Here is a 22455-nt window from a genome sequence, read left to right as displayed (position 1 = left end):
TTGTAAATTCAGACCCTCCTACAAAAGGGGCAAAGGCCCTCTATAGTGCATTCAAGAGTGAGTGCTGCAGGAATTTGGACACCGTTGAAAATGAGACAAAAATGAAGCATATAGACGACTAGAGAAGTCCACACGTTGTCCGTTTGCTGCCCTGAATGTGAAATTTAAAAATGCAGAGAACGTGAAGAGACCAGAGAAACCCAGCAGCTGCTGGAGACACAACAGCAGACAACTGCACAACAACAAGACATTTGTTTGAGGGTTCATGGAACTCCCATCAGAAGTTTGGCTAAATCTGCATACCGGAACACACAAACACCTACATTTGCCAATGTTTTGGGTGGTTGGCATTATTTTTTGGATTCTAAATCCAACTGGGTAGACAATAACCAGCAGGGGGCCCCAAAGTATCAGTCAAGTCTTCTTTTGAATTCGAAGCTCTTCATATTCTACCGGGTTTCTGATCCAAACTGTATTTAACGGTTTGACCGAACCGGACTCATCCTGCGTGTCCTGAAGATCCCAAATGTGTCTCCCCTTCTCCTGCTCAGACGCCATCAGCTCGACCAACCCGCGGGTCATCGACGACAGCCGAGCCAGAAAACTCTCCAACGAGCTGAAACGCTGCACCTACTACGAGACCTGCGCCACCTACGGCCTCAACGTGGAGCGAGTCTTCCAGGACGGTAAGAGCGGCTTCCACAGGGAGACGGGGGGGGGGACAACCTTCCTCTGGGAAGGTCACACTCCACCCCACCCCCCACCTCCACCACGGAGCCGACTGGCCGCAGCCATTCGGCCGCTCTTAATCACACCTCAATTAAAGCCTAAATGGAGCCGCTCGGCTATTTAGCCCAAACCCAATTGCATTTGAGCTTTTATCATCTAGAGGGGGGGGGGCAAGTTCCCAACGGTGTTAATAAAAGAATCGGACATTAAAGAGAGGCCGACTGGCATGATGAGGAAGTTAAAAGTGACCCAAGTTGTCTTGGCTGACCTGGACTCACAGCTTCTGTCCTGCAGCGGCCTTCGTCCCTCCGTGTGTGAGTTCAAACGGAGACGCTCTTCACACCAGTTCTGACCACTCTACTGACCGGAGAGGTTCCGGTTCGGTCACTTTATCAACTCTGAAAGAACTGGAAAAGAGGGACAAGATGCTGATGCTACCCCTGCCGTGCTCCAGCATGCTGAGTAGTTCTGGAGGGTTTGATCTCTAAAGTGAGAAAGAATTTCGGTCGAGTCAGGAGGTGCAGCCTCAACTTCAAGCAGGTCTGGGATTTACAGAGTAGCAGAATTTTTTATGTTGGTTTATTGCAGGGATCATACCTCAGTGTCACCGTCTGTCCTGAAGGGGCAGCGCAGGAGCAGAGATTTATCTGTTAGCAGGCACTGATTTATGACTGCAGAGTGCCAGTCCAGTGTTTGTGTGTGTTTGTGCGTGTGGAGCGAGATTTCCACACTAAATGCTCCCTTATTATCCTCTTAATGATTCCACTGTGTGTTTCCGACTATTTGTCTTTGTGTGTGTGTGTGTGTGTGTGTGTGGGGGTCTGTCTCCTTGTGTTTTTCTCATCATTATCTCAGATTAATCAGTTTTCTAATCATCTGGAGTTGAATGTTTTCTGTCTACAATAGCAGCCGGCAGCCCTGTGTGTGTTTGTGTGAGTCTCTTTGTGACTGTTTGTGCGTTTCTTTCCTTAACTTGAATGGATGTTTTTTCATTTCTGTGGCAGGTTGTGTTAACTTTTTGTGAGTGACGTTTCATTTCTTTGCTATCTGTGTTGTTTTGTCAACAGCCTGTAGTTTGTGTTTTTCTAATTACATACTTGAGTGTGTGGTGTGAAACACTGTACATTTTTGTTTGTGTCTCTAACAACAGGTTGCTTCTTTGTGACTCAATTGTGTCCTTTTGTGTATCTGTTTGTGTTAAGCGTGTTAGGTTGTGTGTTCATAATGTAGAAATCTGTTCATTTGAATTATTTGCGTTTGCAACAAAGTGTGTAAAATTGTCCAAATCCTTTTTGTTTTTTTGCTTGATGTTGTGTGTCTGTGGGTGGTTTTTGTTGGGTGTGTTGTACGTCTGTGTGTAGTTTTGTCTTATTTGTCTTATACATCAGGCAGGTTTCTATATTTTTTATCTGTTAAACTGGTTTTGTGGGGTTTAAAATGTGTTTTTATCAGTATTTTGTGCATTTTTTTTCTTTTTCAAGTGTGAGTCAACACAACTACTTTATTACATTGTGTGTGTGAGCATGTGTGTTTGTGTAGATCAGTCTAGATAACTGAAACGCACGAGTCCTGACTGGTAAGTGCGCAATATTTTCAAAGTAAAATGTAACGGTCAATGGGCATTAATGGGGGAAAATATTTGCGACAAATAGATAATTTCTTTTAATTTCTTGCTTTTATTTACATTTCATTTGTTGGAATATTCTGTTAATATTCGACTTGATCTTATTTTGACGTCACTGATCAGCCTCGGCTTCAGGTTAATCGGGTTTCTAATGAACTCACAGCTTTAGGTGGTCAATGCTTGTGTGTGTGTGTGTGTGTGTGTTTGTGTGTGTATTGATCTTACAAACGTCACTCCTTGACCTTAAAATTTTCAGCCTTGATGAATCGATCCGTGGGCGGGGCTTAAGCCGCTGTCAGCTTTATCATCGCCTCTATGGCTTGCAGAAAGGCTCGTGCTTATGAACACGGAGTGACGTTTGTGTGTGTGTGTGTGTGTGTGTGTGTGTGACATCATGGTTTTATGCAATAAACTAGGCAGATGTAACTAAATGGAATTAAAATGAAGTATTGTTAAAAAAAAAACACCAAAACAACTCATCTATGATTTAAATGTCACCCAAATTTTTAAAAGCTTTTATTTTAACAGACAGTGTACTACTACTAAGATCTAGGGTATTAAAACATAAGAAGTTGTTTGTTGTAAACAATTGTATCAGTTTAGTTTTGCTTTTTGTAGAATCTGTTGGTTTGTAGTTTGTGTTTCCTCCCCGTGGATTTGTGCGTGTACATATTTGCGTTGTCTGTGCGTTGCTGTCATACGTGTGTTCTCTGCGTGTCCGTGTGCGTCTAACGTGTAACTTGCTGTAATGAAAAGTGAAGCCTGGTCCAGTTGGAGGGGAAGGGGGGTGGCAGCGCCGCGCTCCCTCGTCCATCAGCGTGCTAATTGAATTAGCCTAATTACATGGACATGAACCCCACCCCCATCCCCCGCACGGCGACAGACTCGCTCAGCTCGCGTTCTTCACCACGCGTGTCAGAGTGCAGACTCTGTATGCTTCGTTAGCGCCCGCTAATGAGCTTCACTGACCACACCGCGCCCCAGCACAGGCCATCCAGTGTGCAAACAGTTGCGTCTCCCATGGCAACCACGTGCACTTTGGGTCCTAGGGTTACAAAAAAGGGATGTTTCAGAGTCTGCCAAAAATATTCCAACATTGTCTCAGCATTCATCCGGATGTTTGAACAGGTGTGAGTCTGAGTTTGTGTTGTGTTAGTGTCATTCTGTATTCATCTCTAGATATCCTCTAGATTCTGTTTGCGTTTGTGTCTTCTTTTAACAAAAAATGGACATTCCTATCTGAGGAAATGATGGGTTTGTATGTTTTTTTTGTGTGTCAAATTTTTGTAACGTGTCTTTTACAATTATGGGTTTCTTTCAAATCATCCTCTCTTAAGAATACATTTCTATATTTATGACTACATAAGGACATTTTTAGTCGCTCGACTTGATGACAATTGTTGATTCGATTGTTTAACACTAGTTGACCGAATTTTATCTATTGTATCGCAACAGAATTTCCTTACAATCTTTGCTTGGATTTCCTCTACAGTAACTCTTCCATTCTTCACATACTTAATTCTAGTGGTTTCTGAGTCAGAGAAAAGCAGCTTTGTGCTGATATGCAACACTTTAGTGAATTGGTTACGCAGACAACTTAAATCAGCGTATTCTCTCACAAACAGAAGAGGCTTCGCGTTGGGATGCAATCCAGTAACACTGATGCAGATCCGATATGAAAAGACACTTTTTTTTTTCTGGACGAAAGTCAAAAAGCGTGTCGTTTAAGCGTCGCTGGCGACATCTCCATCGTTGAAGGGATAAAGACGGAGCGGATCCTAAGATGTCTTTTTCACAGAGGGAACATCAGTAATGGGGCCGTGTATTGTCAAGAGCTTGGCGATACGATACATATTAAGATACACATGTCCCAACACAATATATACCCTAAGACTTTTTGAAATAATATGACTTAGAAAAAACCTTTTACATGAATACATTCATATAAAATACATGTTATTTAATTATCACAGCACACACACATTTCTATATCTTAGCAAATTTCAAGTGCTTTTCTTTTGGTAGAGTAAGAAAATATGTTTCCTGTGTCCACAACAAAATATTTGTGTCAGTATAAAAAAAAGTCGAAAAGTGCCTTAACCACCAAGGTTCTTTAGATACAATTAAGAAAATAAAGTTCTATTTATTTACAAAACACAGTTGAAATGTGCTATGTGAAGAAGTAAATTGCTTATGAAACGATGGCAATCTGTTCAAACTGAGTCGTGTATGTCTTATTCAGCGTCTGAGTGAACATAATCTACCATTGGATGGTTCTCGCAAAATAATATTGTTGTTTTGGTTCGGGGCAGAGCTGCCGAAGGAAGCCCGGTATGGTGCGCGGACCACTATTGGGGGTTACTAATAAAACAAAAATAGTTTCAGTAGCATTTGAAATCTATACCAGTATTGACGAAGAAAATATTGCAGCATTTGGTGACGGTCAGAGGGGGTGTGGGTGCGTGCTGGCAGCCACGCCTCTGTCAGTCTGTCCCGGGGCAGCAGTGGCTACATCTGTAGCTTACCATCACCAAGTTTGAATGAAGAGTGAATGGATAATGGACACACTGTAAGAACTTTGAGCATCTGGAAAAGTGCAGATAAATCTAATCCATTAATATTATTATTATTGTTATTATTTTATTTTAAAAATCAATTTATTTCTACAACTATAATCATTGTTATAAAAATGTATAGGAATGGTGCCCAGTAATGAGCTTAGTGGAACTCCTAACAGTTGTAATTTTGCGTAATTCTACAATATTTAGTGGTAAACAGGCTTACAATCTTTTTTTTTTTTTTTTTGGATTGATGCTTTCATTTTTTTGCATTGCATCTTAAGGCATGCTTTGTTTTTATTTTCGTCCTTATTAGCAAATTGAAAACAATGACACACTGAACGTTATGTTAGAGGTCACATGACGTCATTGCTCCGGTCGGACCCAGGCGACCTCCACTGACCTCAGCACGTCAGTTTAAAGCGGGGTGAGCGGAACACTGCAGTGTCAGCCTCACCCCCAACCCCCCCCCCCCCCTCCCTCTTTATGTCTCACTCGGCGGCGCAGCCCCGTCATAAATCTGATCAGAGGGGAGACGTTTCCATTAGATGGAATGGCAGCAGAACTGAGATTGATGGGTAAAGTTAAATTGCATTAACCATGTAGTTTAAATATTTAGCATGGCCTTATCATAACTGCTCTTAACACTAAAATACAGCCCGCCGTGTTCAGCGGCGACAGCTTCTGTGTTGCACTGATTCTTGTCACAGGAGTTCATTACATCAAACACTTCATCAGCTGATTGAGGTTGGCACTCTTCCACAAACGAAGCATCGCCGGAGCGGTATTGATCGCTCGCCTTTGCCGTTTATCGCCTGTTTTTGTTCTGAAGGGCGCCGCAGAGGCTCCTCTTAACACGTCCGCGGCGGCCCCTCTCTTCTCACTGCCCTTGGCCCGGCCTCGCGTCGCCCCGGAGGCAAATGTTTACGACCGGCTCCTCGTTACCGAAGTTGGGGGGTCTTTAACGAGGCCAATTAAAACAATGGCTTCATCTGGGAGAATATGAAACGGGCCGGTGTTTATTGGAACAGAGATAATGGAGTCACTAAAGTCTTAACTCTCTCCTGACTCCTTCAACATCAAACTCTTGAGAAATGTCTGGGCTTTGATTTCAACCTGCTCTAACCAGGAAAACGCCCAAAAAACCACAAGAAAAAATGACCGTACCAAGCTAAAAACACTTTTTGTTGCCACTTGAATTATTTCAAAAGAATTGATATATTTTAGTGCAAATATGATTGTTAAACTAATCAGTGTCAAGATAATTAAAAATAAAGTTATATAATTTTCCTTTTATCAGCTTAAAATTTAGGTTTCAAAGCCTAATGGTCCATCGACGTACATCTACCTCCTTTTATAAGTCAGGGTTAAGATTGATGGAATTTGTCCTAATTGTCTGTTAAAGTATTGATTGGACTCCCCTGTGTCTAATATGAAGGAGGAAAACAAAACCATCATCAGATGTCAGACTGATCGCCGCTCATCCTTGGGACTTTGAATGGTTTCCCCCAAATTTGAGCAAATGTGTCTTTGATTTTGGCTCTCTGATAAAACTCTGTCCTAATTTTAAACCAGTTCACCCAGAACACTTTACAGCTTTGTCCTCGTTGTAAAATCACTGCGGTGGAAAAAAAAAAGGTTAAAGCTCAATAAAAAGGAGGCAGGAGCATGGTCTGGGGTTTTTATTTGGATGGCTACAGCCTGGTGGTGGCACTGTTTGGGAAAAAAGTCACGTATTTTTTTATTTTTGCTTGTGTTGCAGTTGCTCAGAAGATTGTGGCTACTAGGAAGAAGCAGCAGCTATCCATCGGGCCATGCAAGTCGCTCCCCAACTCCCCCAGCCACTCCTCTGTGTGTACGACTCAAGTGTCAGCAGTGCAACTGAGCCAGGTCAGAGGTCACACTCTCACTATGAAAAAAAAAAATTTTTTTGTTCTTTATTTTTTTTTTAAATGACAAATCAAAACTAGTTGATGTCTTATCCATTTCAAAATGGGGGCTTTTCTGTTGGTTTTATCTCCATGGTTACCATTTTGTTTTTGTGGCCACCTGGGGGTGAAAAACACAATCTATGGTTATGTCCAAATTCCCACCTTTACCCCCCAACTACTGAAAAAAACCATATAGTGTGGCACTATGTAGTGCCCTGAATTCTGACACCATGCTCACTACTTTTTTTTTGTTTTGTTTTTTTTAACGGCAGATATGACGTCATTGATTCCATGAAGTTCAAATCTAAATGATATGAGCGTTTTGCGACGATATTTTATGAATCAACCGTCTTCTGAAGATAAAAATGTTTATGGTTTACCAAAAAAAAAGCATTTTAAAACATTTTTTGGGCAAAAATTGTTCCAACGCAATGCATTGTGGTCTGTATTCGCCGATCTAGTGAGCATCGATGCACAGAGACTTCTGGGAAATTTCAAGGGCACTGGATTTTGGATTTGTAGATTCAGACAGCTCTACAAAATGGCAAACGCACTATACAGTGCACAATATATAGTGCACTATATGTAGTATACGTAGTGCACTATATAGTGCACTGATATAGTACATAGTACTATATAGTACATAGTAGTATATAGTACATAGTTCCTTATGTAGTAAGTAGGGAAGTTTTTTTGAGGAATCAGCAGAAGTAAATTGTTGGTTTTTTTTGTTAACCACGCCCACATTCCTAATGTGATCATATTGTATGTCATATTGTTTGTCTAGGTTGAGAGAAGGAGTCACGTATGAAATTTTCACAATATTCCAAAAAAACATGCGACACAACTTTTGTAAACTCTCCATGCTGACGCCATTGAAACCAACATTTTCTCCCCAAGTAGCTTCCCAATAATGATATAGAGTCGGGAGGCGATAGATCGAAATTCCCAAATTTGTCAAAGATGCTAAAGGTAGATTTTTATTCTTTTCAAAGATGGTAGCTTCTTTCGGAGGTCAAAGGTCAACGAAACTTCAGCTGGGGTTTTAGATTTAACCTGGCAGCTTGTGTGTGAAACTTTGCTCAAACAAGTTTGTTTTTTTACACCATATTGTGGAAAAATGTGAAAACGTTCGCACTTTGCCAAAACATAGTCGCCAAGCTATAGGTCGTCTTACTATGGTCATCCCATAATAACGTCCAAGCTACATATCTCTGTTTTGGTTTGGTTTGGGGATTTTTGAGCCCCATAAAAGATTTTTTCCTTTTTTGTAGCGCAGGGGGGTGGGTTTACTATCCCCAAAAATTCAATATCTGAGTGTCTGAATTTCTAAGATCAAATGTGCAGTGAGAAAGAAGAATAGCTGAAAGAAACATTCTGGTCCTTGCAGTTCTGCGTACCATAAAAAACATCTAAAAATGTTTTTGAAAACAAGCTAAACAAACGTATATTTAGGTTACTTTTTACCTTTGGAATCGATGGGTAGTCCCTATTGAATTCCGGTCAGAACAGTCCAGTTTGCCACAGAAAATGTAATTGAGTTAACACCAATGGAACCTCTGGTGAGCATGTCATTAAAAGAATATGACACCACACTTGAGCTGCTATGCAGAGTGGAGTACAAAAGACAATCATGTCAGACATCATGAAGGTGCTAAACATGATAAACACCCTCAAATCAGGGTTGAAGGCCTCCCAACTGGTATGTTTGCAGCTTTAGTGTGTGACAGAAAAGAGCAGTGATGCTATCATCACGCTCCCATCTTCATCCTTCAGTCCTCCATCGATTCCTCATTAAAGAGCCATCGCTCAGCCTCACCGTCCCCTGGGAGCCATGTTTATCTTCCCTCTACATCCTCTGCAGAGTCGGGCCTTCTGCTTGTGTGTTGACTCCCTAACAGGGGAGCGTTTTCCCTCCAAACAGCCCTAATCGTGACGCTCATCTGAAGCTCTCTGTTTTCTCTGCCCTTTTCTCCTCGCAGACGAGTAACGGCGGCGGCAGTTTGAGTGACTACTCATCGTCGGTGCCGTCCACGCCCAGCACCAGCCAGAAGGAGCTGCGTATCGACGTCCCGCCCGCCACCAACACTCCCACGCCGGTCCGGAAGCAGTCCAAACGCCGCTCCAACCTCTTCACGGTACATTGACAACACTTGACCGTCTGCCTAAAGGCTTATTCTCAACTCCCCTTATGGGCTGCAAGCCGCCGAAAAAGGGGAAAATCTGATTGGGACACGCAAATGTTAGGGTCGTAGAACTTTTTTTTGTTTCTGCGAGCACGCGCATTGGAAATGGTGGTGTGAAGAAAGCTTAAGTGTGTATTCAGACTGGACACATTTGGTTCACTTAAAGTTAGCCAGCGTTTGTTTCTCCCAATAATCCGGAACACATTTTTAGTCTGAATGCATCCAAGCAGACCCTGGTCCAGGACCAGGAACGCTCTCTGATCCATCTTTGGAGGCGGTCTTAGTTTGTTTCCAATCAGCCTGAGCTTCAGTTCACTCTGAGATTCCTCAGTCTGAATACAATCTGTTCCAGGGCGGAACAACTGGACCAAAACGACCACCGTAGCCGACGTAAACAGAGAAGGAATGTAGCAACAGAGGAACTGTGGACATATGTAAAGCCACAATTGTCGTGTTATCAGACAGAAAAAAGAGTCCAGCTGTTCATTTGTTAGAATGTTTATTTTAACACAGCGGAAAACTCTTCATACATGCCTTTTCTGTGTCTCGTTACGCACCACGCGCCTGACGGGCATTGCTGTGACGTCATCCTAAAAGCGACCTTTTCGTTTTTTTAACAGAATTCTCTTATAATAATGCCAAAGCACCACAACAATTAGGCACAGCAACTCATTGAAATGTGATCGGATGAATTCAGACACTTTAAATCAACTTTTAATGTAATACACATGGCTTCTCACTGTTTTCCTGACAATCATAAACACTTATGATTAAACGTGGTACTTTCTTAGCTGTCTTCTTGCCAGTAACCGCCTTGCAGCATGACTCCACCGGACCAAAAAATTGTTGAGTCTGACGTTGATACAGACGAGCAAAACTTGTGAGCGTAATATAAAGTTTGTACTAAAAGCTTAGGACTTCCATCATTTTTGCCTCTGGTTGATTTGCCTCTCCATCCTAATTCCTGACGAATGAGTGTAGAGATCTTTAGTCACATGGTTTTGTTTACAAGTTTTAGTCTGGAACAGGAAAGCCCCCTTAACGGCACTTGATAGCACTTGCATCAAGTAATACAATATAAATAATATAATACAGGAAATATTAATACCATAAATAAGATGTTAAAAACAGAGATGAACAGACAGACAGGCCTAAATTAAAAAATAAATACACAAACGAAAATAAAGACACCAAAAAGCATGCACGCACTCACACTCGTTAACTCACTCACTCACTCTTACTCACTCTCTGTCTCACTCTCTCTGTCTCACTTTCTCTGTCTCACTTTCTCTCTCTCACTCACATTCTGTCTCACTCACTCTCTCTTTCACTCACTTACTCAGTCACTCACTCACTCTGTGTCTCTCTCTCTCTCTCTACCTGTCTCTCACTCACTCACTTTCTCTCACTGACTCACTCACCCACTCACTCTTTCTGTCTCACTCGCTCAATCTCTCACTCGTACTCACTCTCTCACTTCACTCACTTTCTGTCTCACCTCCTCTCACTCACCCACACTCTATCTCACTCACTTACTCACTCACTCACATTCTCTCTCACTCACTCACTCTCTCGTTCACTCACTCACTCACTCACTCACTCACTCACTCACTCACTCACTCACTCACTCACTCACTCACTCACTCACTCACTCACTCTTTCTCTGTCTACCTGTCTCTCAATCACTCACTCTCTCTCTCTGTCCGACTCTCTCTCTCTCACTCACTCACTCACTCACTCACTCACTCACTTACTCACTGACTTAATCAGTCACTCACTCTCTCACTCACTCAGTCACTCACTCTCTCACCCACTCACTATCTCAGTCACTCTCTCTTTCACTCACTCACTCTCTCTCTAACTCACTCACTCTCTCTCTCACTGACTAACTCACTGTCACTCTCTCTTTCACTCACTCACTCACTCACTCACTCACTCACTCACTCACTCACTCTGTCTTTCTCTGTCTACCTGTCTCTCAATCACTCACTCTCTCTCTCTGTCCGACTCTCTCTCTCTCACTCACTCACTCACTCACTCACTCACTCACTCACTCACTCACTCACTCACTCACTCACTCACTCACTCACTTACTCACTGACTTAATCAGTCACTCACTCTCTCACTCACTCAGTCACTCACTCTCTCACCCACTCACTATCTCAGTCACTCTCTCTTTCACTCACTCACTCTCTCTCTAACTCACTCACTCTCTCTCTCACTGACTAACTCACTGTCACTCTCTCTTTCACTCACTCACTCTCTCTCTCACTGACTAAATCACTCACTTACTCACTAAATCAGCCTCCTGTTTGGGTGCATGTTACTAAGGCTTAAGGCAAAACATGTCTTTAAAGTATTTCTCATGTTGATTTTGCTTATTTATTTTAACAACTGCCAGAACCAAAATTATCATAGAAGATTTTTATGTTTTTAGTTTTCGAAACAGAAAAGTCACAACTATTTGAGTTGTGTTTTAGTTAAATGCTTCGTCTTAATCAGACCCTGAAAACTCGTGTAAAGGTTTCTAAAAGAAAAGCAGGCAGAGGTTTGTTTGGTGAAGTTAGTTCTGCTCTCATCTCCTGGTGTTCAGGAGCTTAACCTGAAAGACGTAGAAAGCAGCTGAAAAATCTAAATCCTCTTATAAGGTATGTGAGGAACTTCAATGAATGAACAATTGACTGCTAATTAAAATAGTAACCAAGGGTTCTACAGCAGTCCGCGCTAGTGTTTCCCGCAAAGGCTTCAGTGACAACTGACCCTTTCAGGAGGGGTCGCTTCCTGTTTGAGCAGCTGCAGGTGATCACTCGTGTTTCTCTCCTGATCCACAGTCGAGGAAGGCCAACGAGCCGGAAAAGGAAAAAAAAGGCCTGGAAGCTCGAGCCGACAGCATCGGCAGCGGGCGAGCCATCCCCATCAAACAGGTGAGAGCGCCGCCGCCGCCGCCTCACGCTCAGCCTTGATTAGCAGCAAAATCACACACTTGACATCAATTAGAGCGCAGGGCATTCCCGGGTTCTCTGAACGCATCATTAGGAGGAGACGGGCTGCCTGTCCCGCTATTTCCGCCCCCTTTCTTCCTCCTTTTTCTGCGAGCGATTTGAAAGGAAGCAGAGGATGAAGGAGACGGTCGGTTCAGACGACCCCACTGCGCCGGCCGCCAGAGCTCCTCATCTGCTCTTCATCCGTCTCAAACGAGCGCTTTGGACTTCGCTCAGGTTGGGGGGGCAGGGGGGGGTGTCTCTGACAAGAAATCGGGCAATTAGTGGCAGTGTAATTGCGGCCTCTCGAGCCGCCGCCGCAGCCTCGTTTGTGATCTGCAAATGAACAAATCGCATCTGTGAAGAGGAGGAGGCAGCAGGCGAGGGACAGAGGTGGAGGGGGGGCGGTGGCGTTTAAGAAAAAGACCTGCTGAGCCGGTGCTGCAGACAGATGTAATTGCCGCTGAGTCTGTGAGAAGAATCTGAAGATCCCAGCGGCTTCAAATGCACCATCCTCCTCCTCCTCCTCCTCTTCTTCTTCCTCAGTGGTGCTGTTTGAGTTCAGGCTGCAGAGACTCATTATGTCCTAAATCATTCCACACAAAGCCTGCCAGCTTTCATTTGGAGACACTCGCAGTGTCTTGTTCGCAGCATCTCCCTGCTCTGCTCCCTCATTCATCTTTTCTTCACGACTTTGTGTGATGAAGACGAGGCTCCAACTGCTCCTCCTCATATTTAAACCCACTTTCTACCAAAAATTTGTTAATTTGCTTCATCGCAGCTGCTACATCATCCAAATATGAGATAGATTCTGACTTTCTGGAGCTCTTCATGTTGTTTAAGCTGTAAAAAAATATTCAAGTTTTTTTTTTTTTTATTTGCAAACGCGAATATTTCAAATTTTTCGCGTCTGGCACAGTACTGCATGTGCTCATTTAAAACGGCAGTGTCTAAAGCAAATAGCACACACTCTGATGTACCGTGACTCCTTGACTGCTCACGCTATCAACGTGAATCAGCTGATCCCGACTCAGAGAAAAGCGACCTTCGGCACCGGACTTGCACCAACATGCAGCACATTATTAAGAAGAAGAAGAGGAAATGTTTGTATTTATTCAGGTCATTTGACAAGTCAAAACCACAACATGCTTTACAAGGCATAGTTAAAAGGCAGTGCAAATTCAAATGAAAAAAACAGTAGAGATAAAATACAATAAAGGTTAAAACAAAGGAAGGCAGCCACAAGCAAAAGTTATCTGAAGAAAACGTAAAGTGTTGCATGATGGCATAATCCACTGATTTACATGGATTGCATAGACATGCATATCAGCACCAGGCTGCTTTCCTCTCCTTTAGAATTCGCCGGAATTACAGTACAGACCAAAAGTTAAAGGGTTACAGTAGACTATCAACACCAGAAGGAACAGAGTCTGACGCAGACACAGCTAGCTTTCCACCGATATGTAACAGCTGTCAGAATCAGCTGCTTTGTGTTCATTGCAAAAGCGCTTGAAGAGTTATGATCATTCAAAAGCGTCTGAGCTAAAGTCCTAGTGTTAAAGGGACACGAAAGAATATGCTCCTCTGACTGTTGTAATTCTTTATGCGGTTACTGTAATTCTATCGGATCCTGAAGTGTTGCATCCCAGTGCTACGGTGCCGCTTCTCTTTGCGTCAGAATCAGTTGGTCTAGGGCAGGGGTGTTAAACTCATTTTCACTGAGGGCCACATCAGCATAGCGGTTGTCCTCAAAGGGCCAGATATAACTTATACATGTAACTAAATGTAAACATAAATGTAACTGCTCTTTAATGTTAAATAACTCATTATTTATTTGTTATAACTTTTTAAAGTGACAATTACAGCTGCATAGAAAATATGTTTGCTTGTTACTCTAGCAGAAATCCTTTTAAACTTTGTCCGCTTATTAAAACCCACAAAACTCCATTAATGAAGGATCAGACTGTCCAAGTGAATAAAGAAAAATAACATAAAACTGAGCTAGAAAGAACATGTATTACACGTGTAACATTTTACTAAAAAGGCTGCACACAGCCTTGCATCCAAATTATGGTTTAATGACAACAATTTGTCTGCATACACACAGAATACCTGCAAACACTGAATAATTATAACAGCAGCTATATAAATAATATGTTATCAACTAAAGAAAAATTTTATTCTAACAATGAAAAACCTTTATGCTCTCGTGGGCCACAGAAAATAACATGGCGGGCCACATTTGGCCCGCGGGCCTTGAGTTTAACACATGTGCTTTATGGTTAACTGTGGAAAACATTTTACCTTTGTAAAGTGTTACATATCAGCGCAAAGCAGCTTTTCTGAACTTCCAAATCCGTTGGAAATGTCATCACTGGAACTAAAGTACAGGATTAAAAAGGTTAATACCGACCCAAAAGAACACGCGCTCTTTGAACCAGTTGGGTTACGATAGTCGTGTAAACGCGTCACTACTGTTAAGTGTTGCATATCAACGCAAAGCTGCTTTTAACCGCTTCAGAAGCCATTAGAATTACGGTAATTGCTTAAACAGTTTAGATTTATGGTAGTTCAAAGGACATCAACGTTGGAGCCAAAGCTTTAAAGTTAACGGAAATTTAGCATTGAAATCATCATTCTCTTTTGTTTTTAATTCTTATCCTGTAGCTGCGAATAAAAAGCATCGGATAAAAGTCGGATAAAGCAGAATGATTTGGATCTTATAGGAGGTTCATACCTTAATAAAACAAGTCAAAAAGGGGGAGGGGCTTCAAATACAAAATCAAGGAAATAAAATAGCTCTTTAAAAACTCATCCGTACACCTGATCCCTCAACTCACTACAGCCCTTCGTGGTTGTGTGTGTTTGTGTGTGTGTTTGTGTGTGTGAGTCATCCAGCGACTGCACAGGCTGCTCTCCACGTTCAGGGTTCATCCCCCTTTCTGCCCATTATCACTCCATTTACACTCCATTTCCCCCGTTAGAGCGAGTCCTGCTGTTCCCTGCATCTTCACACTCGTGCTAATGAGACGGCGCTCTTTGTCACCGCAGCGGATTTTACTGTTTGCAAGCGCGTCGATGCTGATTATTTTTGCATGTTGCGGACGGGGTATGTTCAAATCTAAAAGGTCACACAGATGTAGAAGCGAATGTGTTGAAATGACCGCAGCCACGACGAACCGAAAATGCTTTAAAACCCTGTCAGGCACTACTGAGGGAAAAGCCTGGTCTTTCCTGTGGCATTTCTACTTCAAGTCCCGCTGCTCCTCTCCTCTTCATCCTCATTACACCTGTGCGCGGCTGGAGCTGTGCATGCGTGTTTGTGTGTGTCCGCCTCTCTCCACCGGTCCTGATCTCATTAGAGGGACTCTTGGCGAGACTCACCTCGACTGGAGGTGTCGGCAGTTCACGTCTCCGTTTTGTTGAGGGGGGAACGCCTTGTCGAGCGAGTGCGGTGCTCATTAAATCGCACACACATACAGACGCACTCCTGTTGCAATAAAACAGGGCGGGCTTCCACTCTAACTCAATTAGCTAATTGAAATGAACACTTTCATTTACACAGGGAAGTGTTGACTCGCTTTATTGAAAACACCAGTGAGGTCAGTCAGACACAAAACTATAAGTTTATTTGTTTTTAATGGTTTGCGGCCGGTTAGGAGAAGATATTGATGAGTTTCCTCAAACTTTGAGACCAGAGCTAATGGAGAAGTTTAAGATTTCTTCAAATTTGGAATAAATCGACTTTTGGTACATCAGATGACAAGTGTGCCAAATAACGAGTCAGATCAAAGTGTTTAGCCTCAGAAGCTCGGTCCTCCGTTTCTGTCTTGTGGTTTTGATTCTCTAAGGAGAACATCTCTACCCTCCCACCGCCTCGCACACTGCCGTTTCCTCCTCCTCTAAGAGCGAGCCCACACGTCCAGCTTTGTTTACAGAGGCTGTTGACGGCACAGGGATCCTCCGACATCTGCTCCACAACACTAATTAACCACTAATTGCAGGATGGTGGGGGGACGCTCGCTCGTGACTCCGTGGAGAGGCTGACCGAGGTGCTTTGAAGAGCAACAGTTCAACAAATTAATTTCTGTCGACACGGCACCAGAGACCTTCGGAGGTTTTGCTGCGTTTGTCTTCAGAACTAAACCTAAGCCCGCTGAACACATCAAGACACTGACGATGGATCCTGAAGCAAAGCAGGAAGACTCCAGACATCTCAGCTCTAACAAATCGAAGGAAGTGATGTTTGTCGAATCAAAGCACTAAGCTGTTTAATACAAAGCTGTTGCAGACGACAGCAAAATATCAGACGCTCTTTGAACTATCGTAACTCTTTGACCATTTACGCAATTAACCTACATTCAACAAATTCGGAAGCTGCTTTTCTCGGCATCAGAATCAGTTGGTTTACAGCGATTGCAGTGAACACTTCACTACTTTAAAGAGTTGCTTCTTGGCGCAAGGCGGCTTTAGTCTGCTTCAAAGAACGCTGACACTGCAGCTAAAGCACCAGTGATAAGCAGTTCCTTTGGCCTAAATGAAGGCTTTAACTGTCATTCAATTATATTTTTAGCAGCGTTTCCTTTTATGTTGTTGTCATTTGGCAGCCCTGAAAGTTCTAAAATTACGGTACTCTAGAACCAAACAAAAACTGCTGTGCGACTGGTCAAAACATTTTCCCATGAAGCTACGGAGACACCGTCCTCGGCAACATGCGTTCAAGCAGCCACTCCCAATTTTGGAACTGTGCGTGTCCCGTGTAGTCATGTACATTTTTACAACTGTTTGTGGGCTCTACGTACAAAACGAGTATTGCAACTTTGACCAACCAGGGGCTCTGATTTGGTATTGACGAATGGATGGCGTCCCATCTGTTTGAAAATATATCACGGAGCAGAATCTAATAACTGCAGTTTGTGACCGGCTGGACTTCTATGAATTCTATTCTTTTCCCTATATAGGAATAGAGCTCTGAAAGAACAAGATTCACCAGATTTGCACCGCTTTGACATTTCACACCAAGCCTCTTCCAACTGTAGGTGGTGGACATGCGCTAGTAAACAGTAGAAGAAATGCATGTCCAGTGTGAACACTATGGGCTAAGTCCGTGTTCAAGAACCCGCTTTTAGCACGTTCTTGAATACGTCACATGCCAAGTGTAAACGTAGCTTTAGCCGTCTGTCTCCTTTTTTAAGGCAGGACTGGTTGACTCCAGTCCATCATCACAGGCCCTGAAGATCCATCTTTAGCAATTTGAAGCAGTTTCTCGAAACATTATGGCTGAAATTTGACCTTTTCTTCTTTGTAACTTTGCCTCCCTGAGTGAATTTTTCTGACGACCATGTCTTTAAGACCCTTCAAAAATAATGTGGTCAAGTTTCCATTTGAACTGGAAAAATAAACCCTGTAAACCTCATCCTCTTACTATATTTGCACTGGAAGCTGAGTTGTATCACTACTCAGTGTACCAGGTCTCCAGTGGAAACTTGCAAAGCTAATGCAAATACCGGAGGCTAATTGTTTGCACTGTAAAATAACTGTTTTAAATTCCACTGGTGTCATCACAAACGCCAAATTTTCACAGCTGTTACCAGGCAGAGACTGGATTTGGCAGTTGAATGAACTCTTGTGCAAGTTTGAGTTGTTTTTTGAGATGGCAAAACATCCTCAGTAACTATAAATTAAGGGTTTTAAGCACGAAAAATTGGTTATCGCCGTGGACCAACAAGTATTTGGAAATATTGTAATACAGTGTTTCCCTGTGTATTCGCGGGTGTCTGTGGTCCCTAACCCCTGCGAATAAGTGGGGAGTACAGTACTCGGTAGGTTAATACACAACATTGGCCACGATCTCTAGTCGCTGTTCGAGGTTTCTAAAGCGTCTTCGCCCAGATTCCTTTCACTTTGGCTTCAGGTTGGCTGTTTTCCTACAGCAGCTCCGCGTGTTTGGAGGCAGCTGATCGTTGTCTGTAATTGCCTCTCGCGGGGCCGGGTGGTTGTGACAAGAGCGTTCGTCCCCCCTCGGCGCCGGGCGCTTTGTGCGGAGTTAAATTGGATGGTTAATTCGGGTGTTATTTACCCTGTAATTCATTAGCGTGGCCCCGCCGTTGGCAGCGGGCAGGCTGTAATTTCACGCTTCGCAATAAAAGATGTCTCATAATCTGCTTCATTTAGCAGCCAAAGAATTTAATGAAATTAACTGCGGCCCCTAATTAAGACGGTGAATATTAAAGACCTGCTATCAAGGCTTTAACGAGGCTGACGTGATCCGCCTTCCACCGGATTAGAAAAATATCATTTCCCTGAGAAAGGTTTTTGGCGCTCGGAGCCATTTTGGTCGTGATGACATTTCTGTCATGCACACTCAGCCCTGGAAATGAGCTTTTTTGGGGGGGCAGAGGCTACTGGCGGGATGCTGCCACCTTTTTGGGTTGAGGAATAATTAAAAGAAGGAACACTGCGTCAATCAGAGCGTGCGCCCGTGCGCTGAGGAGCAGTTCCTTTACCTCCTAAGCGGGAGAGGGGCGAGGCCGAATCCCCACTAATGAATTGAGACTGGTGAAGTACGGTTTGGATAATTGAGTTTCTAATTAATTACCCAGAACTCTTCACAGATAAATCAGCTCCTCTTTAGGCCCCTCTTCCTCTGTGGTATTTCATTTGATCTGGTCTGCTCCCCTGGGCTCGCCCTTTGCTGTCCTCGCCTCATCATCAGCACCGACCTTGTCGCTGTGGAGACCAATGGCGCCGTGCGGGTGTGTTTTCTTTTGCTTTCTGCCTCATCCTCTTCATCATCCACTCATCGTCCATGGCATCTGCTGCGGGTCAAGTGGCTCATGAGAAACAAGAAAAGGCTGCACCGCATCTGTGAAGCATCTTTTGTTCTTTTTTTCCCTTTTAAGATGGAAAAAGTTCAGTGACTTCAGCCAATCCAGAACTTTAGGTGCTGCTGGAGCCTCAAAAAGGTTTCTGGGTTAAAAGAAAAATTGTACAAGTCCTCCATCAGCTTCTATGTTTCATTGTTTTCCTTTTTTTTTTATTTTACCTTTGGTGGGCGTTTGCACTTCTCAGCACCTCTGCAGTCTGATCAATGATACGAGACCTTCTGAAAATCTCCTCCCAGAATCAAATAGAATTCATCATCCATCAGTCAAACTTGTATATAAACACACAACAAGCCTTCCACAGCGGTATTTAAAGCCTTTGTGTAGTTAACCCTCTTTATAAACCCTTCATAAACTTCAAGGGCTCATCTTTACTGTCAGTATCCCACAAATTTCCTTTAGCCTTTCATAATATCAGAAAAAGCAGCAAAACCTTTTTTTCTTCGTTTGTCTTTAAAAAAAAATCAAACTTATGCTTATAGAATTATAAAAAAAAACATAGCACTTTCTGTTCATTGTTCTTAATCCCAATCTCACGATACTGCACTTCCAGGTTGAAGCACATTTAAATGGGGTCTTGAGTGGAGTTGGGTGCAGTTCATCAAGTAACCACAAGGTGGTTGTTGGGAAAACAAGCCCTAAGAATTACAAGGTGAACTGTTAAAAACAAACATATTTTGTCAGATCCCACGGGGGGGGGGGGGTGGGGGGGGGGGGTGCACTTTTCATTTTATTTTATTTTTTTAATAATTGACATCGGAATTGTTCCCAAATGGGAATGTGGCTATTTAATTAGCATTAACACAAACCTTTTTTACTGAGCGTAATCCAGCAACAGCAGGGATTTGACCCCTATTTGGTAATTGAAAAGTATTTTTTCTTATTTAACACTGCGGAAACGTGGTGAAGGCAACAGGGTTAAAATCTTGATTTCAATTGGGCTAAAACAAACTCATGATTACATGTAACAGAGAATAAACATAGTTATCGTTTGTAGATCATGTCATAAGGTTCCGTAATTACCATCTATTTTACAATCGAAATATTTTTTCTCACTGCTTTCATAACTTGGGTCAAAAAAAAGCTGAAGTTAAACACGTAGCCCAAAGGTCCCATTGGCCGTGACTTTTTTCCCCTTCCATCAAAGCAACTGCATCACAAGGACTGCTGAATACATGATCTGTCTGTAGTTTAGTGACCCAATTGGCCGGGTGCAGGACTGGGGTTTCTTGGGCCCCCTTAGCCACAAGGGGGCTCAAGTCTGGGTCCCCCTGTGCCGGTCCCCAGCCCGGATAAAATACAGGGTTGCGTCAGGAACCACAATCTACGTCATTCCGCACACAAGGAGTGCACACTTATCACGTGAACAGCACTCACAAACCCCTCACATGGTGTGCCGTTTTTAGTGGAGTAAGAAAAACTCAAAAATATGTGCGACACGCCTGCGTTTTGCCTACTTTCCCCTTGTGTGTTGGAGAAGTGTTTACTACGACCTGTTGCACACAGCGTGGCCCTAGAAAAAAAGGTGGATAAACACTTTCCCCAGACAAACTTGCCAATCTACAACCTTATTTTGTGTGGGCCACTTGCATGCCTCGTATGTTAGTCCATTTTTTCGCCCGCAGACATCAAGCTGTGAGGACAGTTGTGACCAAGACCTTAAGGCAGTCAGGGAAAACCCATTTCTTTCTAATAAATAATGAATAATGATCATCTTGTGAAATCCAAAGTTGGCTTGAAATTGCTGATTTGTATCAACAATGAAACACTTCAGTCATCAGTGTTGTTGAATAGTTCAAGGAAAGGGGGGGAGGGTCACTGAGCTTTAGACTTTCAGTGCCATAGGTTATGTAGACTCTGCAATGATCAGCCAGCTCCTACCGTTTCCCTTATCTCGTCCTCTTTGGAGATCAGAGAAGCCCAATCAGCCTGGCGCACACCCCGTCTGTCGAAGAGGATGATGGATGACCCTCGATGGCTGCTTAGGCCAGATCAGATGGCCACTCCAAAAGAGGAGGACTCTTCCCCTCTGCTGTCAGCAGGAGGTGATACTTCGAGTATCGCCTCCTGCTCTGAGACGACGTGAAAGAACAAAAGGGGTGCAGACCTCTTCAAGTCTGGGGGGGGTTCGTCCCCATTTTTTTCCCGGTGATATCTACTCTAAAATCAGCCGTCAGACTTTTAGGAAGTGCATGAAGTATCCATTGTCTGCTCAATTGGGTGATTATCAGCCATCGGCCTCTTGAAGAACCCTCCTTTATTTGTCCGGGGCACCACAGATCCAGACAATGGAAGTGGTTTATTGAGGCCAATGTTCATTTCATCACTTGAACTTCCAACCAGAGGCTTAAATTTGTGTGTCCCGTTACACCTTTTCCTATTTCCGTCCATTCCATCTTCAGCCCACGAGCAGTATATGTGACAGCTGTTTAATCAGAGGCCTCCGGATCGAGCTCGTGAACATTTTCTGATGCGTTGCCTTAACGAATGACTTCATCTTTGAGCTTCCCCCAAGCCAGCGACCTTTTCTTCAGCACTACCATGCGATACTTCACCGTGCAACAGAGGAGGGAGTGTTTTTAGGGACGCATATCTGTCTTGGAGCACCCTTTCCCACACAACTCGAACCCCCAAACCTTTAAATGCCTTCGGACAGATTTGAATGCCTAACAAATGACTTCATCTCCTGCAGCCTGCAGCGAGCGACCTTTTCCTCAGCTATAGCCCTCAATACTTCACCCGGGCGCAGAAGTACCCGAGCACAGAGGCACAAAGCAAATCTGAGGACGCATTTGTCTCTTGTTCATTCTTCTGTGCTGAGACCTTGTAAGCTGCTGTGGCTGCCACCCATCCCTCCCTCCCTGCCCCCTCCTAGAGGTAAAATAAGACAAAAATGTGTCACAAAGCCCTCAGAGGTGAAAAATGAAGATATTAGCCATCGCGAGGGGTTTCAATTAGTCTCCCTCTCATGCAAACTGATTGTTGTCATCTACAAAATGAATGGCTGAAATTAATCCATTGATGTCTTGAAGGTTTGGAACAAAAAGTGGGAAAACTCTGGTTTTGTTCTGGATCACACGATAAAGTCACAATACCGCTTTCTTTTGGGTATGAAATATTAAAAAACAGAAGGGAAAACAGTTTTTATTTGGTCAAGGAAACGTATTTACTTGAATCTGAAGAGGTTTTAGGTCGATCCTCCTCAACTTAGCAACATGAAATGCAACTTTATTAAGTCATTCTATTGAGATTTGCGCGCAAAAATAACTAAAAGAAAATCAGCATTTATGACCAGATGCGTCTCTTTAATTGAAGACTGATGTTTGGCCGGCCTCTTGATTGTTATCAGAGCAACATTCCCTCTGCTGGCTGCTAGTCTTGAGCTTTGGCTGACTGATTGAAACAGAGTCGCTCAGGACCAAACTGACCTGGAAAGTCTCCACTCGTTTAAACACTCGTCCTCTCAGTGCCTGGAAGCACGCCGCCGCTCAGCGCTCTCTAACAGGCAGTAATGGATGATCAGCTGGCCTGACAGCTGCACGGCTGCCGGCAGCTTTCACTT

General features: G+C 43.3%; 1 protein-coding gene across 4 annotated transcripts in view; it reads left to right on the top strand.

The window, feature by feature from the left end:
- The window catches only part of agap1 (ArfGAP with GTPase domain, ankyrin repeat and PH domain 1), a 131288-nt gene that overhangs the window by 54555 nt on the left and 54278 nt on the right, over window positions 1–22455 (top strand). For all 4 annotated transcript variants that reach the window (XM_023964321.2, XM_023964318.2, XM_011482937.4 and 1 more), the window contains 4 exons: window positions 552–686; window positions 6674–6801; window positions 8825–8980; window positions 11860–11952. In XM_023964321.2, coding sequence (XP_023820089.1) covers window positions 552–686; window positions 6674–6801; window positions 8825–8980; window positions 11860–11952 — 512 coding nt within the window. The remainder of the gene's footprint in view (window positions 1–551; window positions 687–6673; window positions 6802–8824; window positions 8981–11859; window positions 11953–22455) is intronic.

This window comes from Oryzias latipes, chromosome 2, assembly GCF_053564925.1.
Source record: "Oryzias latipes strain Hd-rR chromosome 2, Olatipes_Hd-rR_3.1".
In the NCBI taxonomy this organism is placed as follows: domain Eukaryota; kingdom Metazoa; phylum Chordata; class Actinopteri; order Beloniformes; family Adrianichthyidae; genus Oryzias; species Oryzias latipes.
Note: the sequence above shows the minus strand (reverse complement) of the source record. Positions and strands in the feature narration are given on the sequence as shown.